Below are 12,043 nucleotides of genomic sequence, written 5' to 3' on the forward strand. Positions count from 1 at the left end.
GTGCTGGGGCTGTGGGTCTTAAAGAAGGAAACCATTTCTTTCTAGAGAATCCGCTTCCTTCTTTGCAATATGGTTCCTTGTGACTCCAGAGCAGAAGTCAGCAAACATTGTCTATAAAAGGGCAGGTAACAACTATTTTTAGCTTTTAGGCTATTGGTCACTGTCCCAACTACTGAACTTTGCCATATACAGGCATGTCTATATCACAATAGATGGACACTGAAACTTGAATTTCTTTTGTGACTTTTTGTTGCTGCAGCAAAAGGTACAACTGCTCAAGGGAGTAATATGTTCCTCTCTTGTTCTGTTCATGGTTTCAGAGGTTTTATCCATTATGCTCCATCCTGGCGGGGAGGGTGTGGCAGAACAGCTCACATCTTGGTGGTCAGGAAGCAGAGAGAGGTGGAGGAAGGGGCCAGGGACAAGATACAGGCCTCAGGAACACACTTCCACAACCTCCTTCCTCTGGCTAGGCCCCATTTGTAAAGTTTCTAGAACCACCAGCTCAGGACCAAGTCATTGACATATGAGCCAGTGAGAAATGTTTCATATTCAAACCATAACATCTTGAAATATTAGTCTTTTAATTTTTCCCCAACTGTTTAAAAGTATAAAAACTATTTTTAACTCACGGTCCATTCTAAAGCAGGAGGCAGGACAGATTGAACCCATAGACCATAGTTTGCCAACTCTTCCATAAAAGTCTTAAAAATAGCTTCTAAATTTGAGGACATCGTTTTGCTTACCAAGCACTTAGATACTGTTTAATATATGCCATGAACTGGGCATAATGATGCACGCCTTCAATCCCAGCACTCAGGAAGCAGAGGTAGGAGGATAGCTGTGAGTTCGCAGGTCAGCCTGGGCTAAAATGAGACCCTACCTTGAAAAAAAAATACTATGTATATTATGCTATGAATTGTTTTAAATGCCTTGCAGATGTTACAATAATTCCATGAGAGGCACTGTTTTTCCTATTTTACAAGTGAATAAATTAAGTCACACAGATAGGTAATTAATGTAGTGTTAACCCATTTATTGAGCAGTGAGACCTAGGTTCATTTTATTATTATTTGTATTTATTTGAGAGAGAGAAAGGCAGATAGAGAATGGGTGTGCCAGGGCTTTCAGTGGCTGCAAACGACCTCCAAACACATGCTCCACCTTGTGCATCTGGCTTATGCAGGTCCTAGGGAGTCGAGCCTAGGCCCTTTGGCTTTGCAGGCAAGCACCTTAACCTAAGCCATATCCCTAGCTCTAGATTCTTTTTTTTTTTTTTTTGAAATATTTTTATTTATTTATTTGCAAAGGGGAGAAAGAAAGAGAGAGGGGGAAGGAATGAATGGGTGTGCCAGGGTCTCTAGCCACTGCAAACAAACTCCAGATGTATGCACTACTTTGTGCATCAGACATCACTTGGGTAATAGGGAATAGAACCCGTGTTGTTAGGTTTTTGCAGCAAGCACTTTAACCATGGACTATCTCCCCAGCCCTCTAGATTCTTTTTTAAAATATTTATTTGAGAAGGAAGAAGCAGATAGATAAAATGGGCTCACTAAGGCCTCTAGCCACTGCACATGAGCTCCAGACACATGTGCCACCTTGTGCATATGGCTTTACATGGGTACTGGGAAATCAAGCCTGGGTCCTTAGGCTTTGTAGGCAAGCACCTTAACTGCTAAGCCATCCCTCCAACCTGAGACCTAGATTTTTTTTTCTTCTTCAATTTATTTTTAAATTTTTTTTGTTTATTTTTATTTATTTGATAGTGACAGAGAGAGAAAGAGGCAGATAGGGACAGAAGAGAGAGAATGGGCGTGCCAGGGCCTCCAGCCACTGCAAACGAACTCCAGACGCTTGCGCCCTCTTGTGCATCTGGCTAACGTGGGACCTGGGAAATTGAGCCTCGAACCGGGATCTTTAGGCTTCACAGGCAAGCGCTTAACCACTAAGCTATCTCTCCAGCCCTTCTTCAGTTTTTTTTATTAACAACTTCTATGATTGTAAACAATATCCCATGGTAATGCCTTCCCTCCCCCCACTTTCCCCTTTGAAACTCCATTTTCCATTATCGCCTCCCCCTCTCAATCAGTCTGTCTTTTATTTTGATGTCATGATCTTTTACTTCCTGTTATGATGATATTGTATAGGTAGTGTCAGGCACTGTGAGCTCATGGATATCCAGGCCATTTTGTGTCTGGAGGAGCACATTGTAAGGAGTCCTACCCTTCCTTTGACTCTTACATTCTTTCCACTACCTCTTCCGCAATGGACCCTGAGCCTTGGAAGGTGTGATAGAGATATTGCAGTACTGAGCACTCCTGTCACTTCTTTCCAGCACCATGATGCCTTCTGAGTCGTCCCAAGGTCACTGCCATCTGAAAAGAGAAAGTTCTCTACCAAAAGTGAGAGTAGCATTAATATAAGGGTATGAACATTAATAGAAGTGCTTACTGGGCAGTTTGATAAGCACAGTATATCCATTTAGCCAGACAGCAGCAGACGCTACACCCCTAGATTTTAACCCAAGTAACTTGCGGTGGCACACGCCTTTAGTCCCAGCTCTTGAGAGGCAGAAGTAGGAAGATCTCCATGAGTTCAGTTCCAGGTCACCCTGAGATGACATAGTGAATTCCAGGTCAGCCTGGACTAGAGTGAGACCCTACCTTTAAAAACAAACAAAAAAAAAGTACCTGTTCTTTTCTACCATGTTATGCAGTTTCTCTCAAAGGAATTTACTTATACTTAACAACTTAATCTTATCTATAGTAATTTTAGAGGTTAACTCATTCACATTGCTTTTGCATTTTATTTATTTATCTATTAGTTTTTCCAGGTACGGTCTTGCTCTAGACCAGGCTGATGGAATTCACTCTGTAGTCTCAGGCTGGCCTTGAACCTGTGGTGATCCACCTCTCCCTCCCAAGTGTTGGGCTTAAAGGTGCGTGCCACCATACTTGGCAGCTTTTGCATTTTATTGATTGATTGATGGTACTGGGGATTGAACCTATAGTCTTGGGCACAAGGGCTATACCACTGAGCAATATCTCTAGCAGCTTCCCCTCCTGTTTAAAATTATTTATTTATTTACTTCAGAGAAAGAAGGGATGCACCAGAGCCTCTAGCCACTGCAAATGAACTTCAAATGTATGTGCCACCTTGTGCATCTGGCTTATGTGTGTCCTGGGGAAACAAACCTGGGCCCTTTGGTTTTGCAGGCAAGTGCCTTAACCACTAAGCCATCTCTCCATCCCGTCCTTAAAAAAATTTTTTTTAACTATTTTATTTATTTGAGAAAGAGAGAAAAAGAGGGAGATAGGGAGAGAGACTTGGTGCCCATAGCCTCTAGCTACTGCAAACAAATTCCAGACACATGTGCCACTTTGTGCATTGAATCAAACCAAGGTCTTTAGGTTTTGCAGGCAGGCACCTTAACTGCTAAGCCATCTCTCCAGCCCAAAAATTTATTTTTATTTTAATTTTTTGTTATTTCAAGGAAGGGTCTCACTCTAGCCCAGGCTGGCCTTGAACTCATGGTGATCCTCCTACCTCTGCCTCCCAAGTGCTGGGATTTAAAGGCATGCACCATCACACCTGGTTAAAATTTTTATTTGTTTATTTACTTTATTTATTTGAGAGAAAGAGAGACAGAGTATATGGATGTGCCAGGGCTTTCAGCCTCTGCAAAAGAACTCCAGATACATGCTTCACCTTGTACATATCTGGCTCACGTGGCTACTAGGGAATTGAACCTGGATCCCTTGTCTCTGCAAGCAAGTGCCTTAACCTCTAAGTTGTCTCTCCAGCTCTCCTCCCACCCCACTTAAAAAAAAGCTGTGTGTGTCTCTATGTGTATATACGGTACAAAGACAATTTTGCAATTTTGATATGGCTGTGCTCTTTCACCATCTTTGAGACAGGGTCTCTTGCCACTATGAATGAATGCCAGTCTAGCTGGCAAATTTTCTTGACTCCACCTCCCATTGTTATAGATATTGCTTTTTTGCAGAGGTGGGGGGAGTGGGGGAGGGGTTTTACTGTAGCCCAAGAAGACCTGGAATTCACTGTATAGTCTCAGGGTGGCCTTGAACTCATGGTGATTCTCCTATTTCTGCCTCCCAAGTGCTGGGATTAAAGGTGCGTGCCACCATGCCTGGCCTTATATACTGCTTTTCACGGATTCTGGGGAACCAAATTTGGGCACACGGGCTTTGAAAGCAAACCCCTTTAACCACTGGACCATCTCCTCAGCCCTCTAGCTCTTTTTGTTGTTTTTTGTTTGTTTGTTATTTTGAGGTGGGGTTTCGCTGTAGGCCATGCTGACTTGGTACTTACTCTGTAGTCTCAGGCTGGCCTTACAGCTATCCTCCTACCTCTGCCTCTGCCTCCTGAGTGCTGGGATTAAAGGTGCACACTACCAGCTGGGCAGTGGTGGCACACACCTTTAATCGCAGCGTTTGAGAGGGAGAGGTAGGAGAATCGTGGAGAGTTCCAGGCCACCCTGAGACTGCATAGTGAATTCCAGGTCAGCCTGGTCTAGAGCAAGACCTTACCTCAAAAAATTAAAAAAAAAAAAAGTGCACACTACCATGCCTAGCTAACTTTATTTATTTGAGGGAGCAACAGTGAGAAAGAGGCAGACAGAAAGAGAGAGAATGGGAATGTCCAGCCATGTGGGAACTGGGAAATTGAACCAGGATCATTAGGCTTTGCAGGCAAGTGCCTTAACTGCTGAGCCATCTCTTCAGCCTAAGCTTGTTTGATGGCTTGCTTTTCTTTTTTCTTTGAGGTAGGGTCTCGCTGTAGCTCAGGCTGGCCTGGAATTCACTATGTAGTCTCAGGGTGGCCTTGAACTCACAGTAATCCTCCTACCTCTGCCTCCTGAGTACTGGGATTAAAGGTGTGCACCACCAAGCCAAGCTCTAGACTGGCCTTTAACTTGCTCTGTAGCTTAGGCAAGCCTTAAACTTGCCACCCCCTGCTTCAGACTTCCAAGTAGTGGGGCTAATAGGCTTGTGCCACCAGGAAAAGCTTCTTCTTCTTCCTTTTTTTTTTTTTTCTTTTAAATTTCACTCAGCAGGGCTTCATTTATTTATTTGAGAGAAAGCGGGAGAGAATGGGCACCACAGGGCCTTAAGCCACTGCAGACAAACTCCAGGTGCATGTGCCCGTTCGTGCATCTGGTTTTATACACGGGTACTAGGGAATCGAACCTGGATTCTTTGGCTTTGCAGGCAAGCACCTTAGCTGCTAAGCCATCTCTCCAGCCCCTAGGCTCAAAATTTGCCCAACTGCTTTTCTGCTTGAATGAGCAGCTGGTGGAATGTTGGTGTCCCGCTGCCTTTGACAGGGAACCCATTTGTCCCGTCAGCTGTACTCTCCCCACTAATAGAAAGACACCGCCAGCTCAGGATAGGGATTTGTGCTTTACCAGTCTTTTCAAAGAAGAAATGGGAAGGTATATATATATATGTGTGTTAAAACAATTTAAATCTGAGGAAGACAATGAGATGGTCAGGATTTCTGATATTTTTTTCTGTTGTCTTTAGTCTTAGACTAGCCAGGGAATAACCTCTGATGTAGAGATTACCATGACGCAACGGTTCCATGGCATAGGCGTGTAAGTCCGTCCAGCCCACATGTGCACCAGTCTGTACGCTAGGCCAGTGTCTTTCCTGTGTTTGTACAGTTCCTCCTCCAAGGTATGTGCATGACATCGTAATAAAAAGTATGAACTTTTTCTTTTGTCTGTGTGTGGTACCACATGCCTTTAATCTCAACATTCAGGAGGCTGTGATAGGAACATCACCATGAGTTTGAAGCCAACTTGGGACTACAGAGTAAGTTCCACATCAGCCTAGGCTAGAGTGAGACCTTACCTCAAAAAAAAAAAAAAAAAAAAAAATTTTCCACGTTTGTGTTGAGTATTGTTCTGAGCACAGCAACTAACTGTGGGGAAACCTGGACTAGTTAAATAAAGCCTGTTATGTTACCTATAATGAAACTGAGGCTCAGGCTCAAAAGAAGAGATTTGTCCAGGTCCTAGGAAAGGTAATAAGCTGACTTGGAAACTGGTGCTGTTTTTATATATCACATGGCTTTTGCTTTCCTTTTATTTCCTAGGAAGGGTGTGTGTGTACATATATATGTGGACACACATGCCAAGGTGTGCATGTTGAGGTCAGAGAAATTGGGCTCTACCTTTGAGACAGGGCACCTTCCAAGTCTGGCCTGTGAGTGGCTTTACATGAGTGCTGGGAAATTGAACCTTGGTCAGCAGGCTTTGCAAGCAAGCACCTTTAACCACTGAACCACTTCCCCAGCCCCAAGTATTTTGACTTGTAATGCTGTGCTGTGTTTTCTAGTATTGTCTTATAAAGTAACTGGATATCATTATCATTTACCTTTATTCATAGTATCTCTTTTTTTAAAGATTTTTATTTTTATTTGTTTATTTATTTATTTATTAGAGACAGAGAGAAAGAGAGAATGGGCATACCAGGGCCTTTAGCCACTGCATACGAACTCCAGACACATGTGCCACCATTGTGCATCTGACTTACATGGGACCTGGACAATCGGACCTGGGCCTTAGGCTCCACAGGCAAGCGGCTTAACTGCTAAGCCATCTCTCCAGCCCCATGGTATCTCTTTTGAGACTCTCAAAAGGTTTTTACTTACTACTTGCAAGTTTCCCTAAGAATAAACCATCATTCTAACCTGGGACCTGGCAAAATTGTACAGTTTGCTTATGTACCGTAGAAGAATCAGCGCTTCAGAATCTTAATCTCTAGACCCAAGAGACCAGTTTTCTAGATTTTTAACTTGAGGATGTCAGTTATTTCTGTCTTAATCTTTAGTTGGCACTGTCAGCTAGGTGCAATGAAAACTTTTATTTCTATCTCTGCCATGTCCATATTACTGTGCTAATTATTTTTACATATGTTATATATCACAATTCTCCGAGGAAGCTCAGTAATTTCAGTCTGCGGCAGAGCCCATCCCCCCAGTCATCTCCTCATCCATTCACCATTGTGACATGTCTCTGTCAGGTTTGCAAATGTGCCTTGAGTCATACTCAGTTGGTGGACAGGCTGAGGCAAATCAGCACAGATCTATGCCACCCAACACGATCCAGGATTGGCAATATGAGCGTGTTCTAAACAGGATGACGTGCTTTTCCTGCTAGCAGTTTGAGGAATTTGGGAATGGCTTGGGAATATAGCTCAGTAGTCAACAACTTGCCTAGTATGCTCAAGGCTGTAGGTTCAATCCCCAGAATACAATGAGAGCCATGTATGGTGGTGTCCATCTGTAATCCACTTCCACTATGGAAGTGGAAGCAGGAGGATCAGAAGGGTTAGGCTAGCCTAGGATACCTAATGAAACTCTGTCTCAAAAAAAGAAAATGAAGGCTAGAGAGATGGCTTAGTGGTAAAGGCACTTGCCTGTGAAGCCTAACGACTCACGTTTGACTCTCCAGGTCCCAGTTAGCCAGATACACAAGGTGATGCAAGCACACTAGCTCACACTTGCACAAAAGGTGGCGCTCGCATATGGAGTTCGATTACAGTGGCTGGAGTTCCTGTTGCATCACTTCTTTCTCTCTCTCACTCTTGCTGTCTCACATTAGGAAAAAAGGCCAGTCTGTTGGGCTTGCCTCAAAAAAAAAAAAAAAAAAAAAAAAGAGGGCTGGAGAGATGGCTTAGCGGTTAAGCGCTTGCCTGTGAAGCCTAAGGACCCAGATTTGATTCCCTAGTATCCAAGTAAGCCAGGGCCTCAGCCATTGCAGTCAAACTCCAGGCACTTGTGCCACCTAGTGGGCATGTATGACCTTGTGCACTTGCCTCACCTTTGTGTGTCTGTCTTACATGGGATCTGGAGAGTCGAACATGAGTCCTTAGGCTTCACAGGAAAGTGCCTTAACCACTGAGCCATTTCTCTAGCCCCTATCTGCATCTTTCTCCCTCTCTGTCTCTTAAATAAATAGATTGAAAAACTAGAGTACAAAGTATGAAAGCAGTCAAGTGTTTGAGTTGGTAGAAGATACACAAGGGTGATCAGAGGCTATTGAGTAAATAAAAAGTCACATTTGGGGCTGGGTTGTTGGCTCGGTGGTTGAAACACTTGCTTACAAAGCCAAAGGACCCAGGTTTGATTCCCCAGGACCCATGTAAGTCAGATGTACATGGTGGTGCATACATCTGGAATTTGTACAACCATTTCTTTCTTCCTGCCTCTTCCTCTCTCTCTCAAAGAAATAAAAATTTTAAAAAGTAGAATTTGGAGTGTTCAGGCTTTTTTTTTTGTTTGTTTGTTTGTTTGTTTTTTCCAGGTAGGGTCTCACTCTAGCCCAGGTTGACCTGGAATTCACTATGGAGTCTCAGGGTGGCCTCAAACTCATGGCAATCCTCCTACCTCTGCCTCCCGAGTGCTGGGATTAAAGGCATGCACCACCACGCCTGGCTGGCTTATACTATTTTTAAGCATTAAAACATCTCATTAAAATGTGTTGTCTGGGGCTGGAAAGATGGCTTAGCAGTTAAGATGCATGCCTGAGGAGCCTAAGGACCCAGGTTTGATTCCCAGGACCCACGTAAGCCAATTGCACAAGGTGGTACATGCATTTGGAGTTCATTTGTAGTGGCTAGAGACCCTGGCATGCCCATTTTTTTTTCTCTCTCTCTCTGTACCTCTCTTTCTCTAAAATAAATAAATAAATATTTTTAAATGGGTTATTTGTATTCTTCTATGACAACTGAATGTACTGAATTCCAGGGTCTCTGATTAGCCTTCACTGTCATGCCCTGGGATGCCTTCAGTCTCCAGCAGTGGGAAGAGGGATAACCTGTGGAAGGAGAGATTAGGTTATGTTTGTTATTCAACATTTGTCTTTGTATTTTCCTTTGCCCACAGATTGGGGACCACAAGTTCAGTGCTCATCGGATCGTCTTAGCGGCCTCCATCCCATACTTCCATGCCATGTTTACGAACGACATGATGGAGTGTAAGCAGGATGAGATTGTCATGCAAGGAATGGACCCAAGGTACTAAATCTTGCCATGAACTCACACAGGGTGCTTGCCATGTGCAGTTTCTGCCTGTGCATTAGACCACTGGAGGGTCTGCCTCATGACACCCTAACAGCACATTTCTATACACAGTAGATAAGGACTGAAAAGATGCAATCCTCAGCCAGTGGCCTGAGGTAGGTTTAAAATGAAGGTTAATTGATGTGTTTGCTGCTTGTTTTTTGAGGAAGTTTTGCTGTGTGGCCCAGACTGGCCCTGAGCTCAGCTTTTGAACCTTCAGTACTGGGATTATAGGTATATACCACCACACCTGGCTATGAAGAAGATTGTTTTTTTGTAGCCCAGGCTGACCTGGAATTCACTGTGCAGTCTCAGGCTGGCCTCGAACTCATGGCGATCCTCCTACCTCTGCCTGCCGAGTGCTGGGACTAAAGGTGTGCGCTACCATTCCTGGCAAGAGTTTTGATGCTGTTTTTATTTTAAAGTAACAGGGTTTGGGAGATGGCTCAGCACTCCAGAGCACTTGCTAAGCAAGTATGAGGTTCTGAGTCTGGGTTTAAGTCCAATTCCTCGGGGCTCACATAAACAGCTAGGTACGGCCACACGTGCCTGTAGCCCCAGTCGTGTGGGGAGTGGGGACTGGAGAATCACTAGGGCTGGTGAAAACTGCAGCTCTGGTTCAGAGAAAGACGTCATCTTGAGAAAACATGTGATGAGTGGTAGAAGAACTGACATTCTCCTCTGGCCTCTGCACTAGTGCACAGGACATGTACATCTACACACACACACACACACACACACACACACACACAAAATAAATTTAACACACTTAAATACTTAGAATCCAGTATTATTTATTTATTTGGTTTTTTGAGGTAGGCCCTCAGTCTAGCCCAGCCTGATCTGGAATTCACTATGTAGTCTCAGGGTGGCCTCAAACGCATGGTCATCCTCCTACCTCTGCCTCCCCCAAGTGCTGGGATTAAAGGTGTGTGCCACCACACCCAGCCCTATTTTATTTATTTTAGAGAGAGAGAGAGAGGCAGAGAAAGAAAGAATAGGTGTGCCAGGGCCTCCAGCTGCTGCAAACGAACTCCAGACGCATGTGCCACCTTGTGTATCTGGCTTCCATAGGTTCTGGGGAATCGAACCTAGATCCTTTGGCTTCGCAGGCAAGCGCCTTAACCGCTAAGCCATCTCTCCAGCCCCCCAGTATGTTTTTTTAACCTGATGTTAGATACCAAGATAGTAGTATATTTTATGATTTTTCTGAGCTCTCCATTTTGGCTGGCACAATAGTACTTCCAGTAATCATACACTTCTTTTCTGGTCTAGAATTGTGTTTTCCATTAGGACTTTCTGCAATTATGCAAATGTAGTTTTGTTTTGTGATAGGGTAACCTTGTAACCTATGTAATCTTGGTTGTCTTGCTATTATGAGCACAGGCTGGCCTCAAACTCACAGCAATCTCCTGCCTCAGCCTCCCAAGTACTAGGGTTATAGGTTTTTACCACTGTGTATAGCTGGGAATATTTTTTAAATATTTATTTAAATAAATTTATTTAATTCTGAATAGTCACATGTGGCTCTTAGAGACTGTATTGTATTGGACCACACAGGTCTAGAATGTGGCAAATTTTAACATTATTTTTGGTGGCACACACCTTTAATTCCAGCACTCAGGAGGCAGAAATAGGAGGATCACTGTGAATTCAAGGCCAGCCTGAGACTATATAGTGAATTCCAAGTCATCCTGGGCTAGAGTGAGACCCTACCTTGATAAACCAAAAACAAAAACATTATTTGATGGATCAGAAAATTGGAGTTCAATGGATCAAGCCCATTGGTCGTTTGTTGCATGACCTCTTAATATCATAATGGTGAAACATGGGGAAAGTTGCTAGGCCTATAGACATGAGCCAGCAAACACCTCTGTTAGCTTTTTGTTGTTGTTTTTTTCCCTGTTTTTTTGAGGTGGGGCCTCACTCTAGCCTAGGCTGACCTGGAATTCAGCATGTAGTCTCAGGGTGGCCTCAAACTCATGGCCTCCCGAGTGCTGGGATTAAAGGCATGCACCACCACACCTGGTTTCTTTCTGTTAGGTTTTCAATAGTGAATTTGTGGGTGATTGTTTTCTTTGATATGCAAAAAAGTTATATAGACAATGAAGCCAGCTTTGGGAGAATGAGTCTTTGGCTATGGTGAAGTAATTAACTATTCCATTTAGATAAACTGAAGGATAGGGCAAAATGGATTTTGTTTATTTATTTTATTTATTTATTTATTTATTTATTTATTTATTTGAGAGTGACAGAGAGAAAGAGGCAGAGAGAGAGAGAGGAGAGTGGGCGCGCCAGGGCTTCTAGACACTGCAACCGAACTCCAGACGCATGCGCCCCCTTGTGCATCTGGCTAACGTGGGTTCTGGGGAATCGAGCCTTGAACCAGGGTCCTTAGGCTTCACAGGCAAGCACTTAACCACTAAGCCATCTCTCTAGCCCGGATTTTGTTTATTTTGAGACATAGTCTCACTATAGCCCAGGCTGGGCCTTGAACTCTCTGTCTCAGCCTCCTGCTGTGGCCTCCCAAGTGCTGGGTTACAGAGTGCCACCACACCCTGCTCGGCTAAGTGGGTTTTTGAGCACAGCCCGGCCAGGTGGCCATGCTAGTTCAGTTAGGGTTGAGTCACCTGTGGGCCAAGACTCACCTCTGAGGAGCTTCTCATGGCTCTCCCTCTTCCCTCTAGTGCCCTGGAGGCTCTGATCAACTTTGCTTACAATGGCAACCTTGCCATCGACCAGCAAAATGTCCAGTCACTGTTGATGGGGGCCAGTTTCCTGCAGCTGCAGAGCATCAAAGACGCCTGTTGCACATTCCTCCGAGAACGGTGAGTGGATCGTGGGGCGCCTGCTCCATTCAGGAGCCCCCCTGCCATTTTGCTGAGTGAGTGGTGTATTTGGATTTTTTTTTTTTTTTTGGTGTATGTATGTGTGTAGAAATTTGTATTTGG

General features: G+C 44.0%; 1 protein-coding gene across 3 annotated transcripts in view; it reads left to right on the top strand.

Moving 5' to 3' along the window:
• Klhl18 (kelch like family member 18) overlaps positions 1-12,043 on the top strand; it is a 65,773-nt gene that overhangs the window by 24,206 nt on the left and 29,524 nt on the right. For 2 of the 3 annotated variants that reach the window (XM_045136391.1, XM_004662035.3), the window contains exons 2-3: positions 8,917-9,047; positions 11,780-11,920. In XM_045136391.1, coding sequence (XP_044992326.1) covers positions 8,917-9,047; positions 11,780-11,920 — 272 coding nt within the window. Of the gene's footprint in view, positions 1-5,549; positions 5,703-8,916; positions 9,048-11,779; positions 11,921-12,043 lie in introns of all 3 variants that reach the window. The other variant, XM_045136392.1, reaches the window with a different exon arrangement.

Source organism: Jaculus jaculus, chromosome 17 (genome assembly GCF_020740685.1).
Source record: "Jaculus jaculus isolate mJacJac1 chromosome 17, mJacJac1.mat.Y.cur, whole genome shotgun sequence".
Lineage (NCBI taxonomy): Eukaryota > Metazoa > Chordata > Mammalia > Rodentia > Dipodidae > Jaculus > Jaculus jaculus.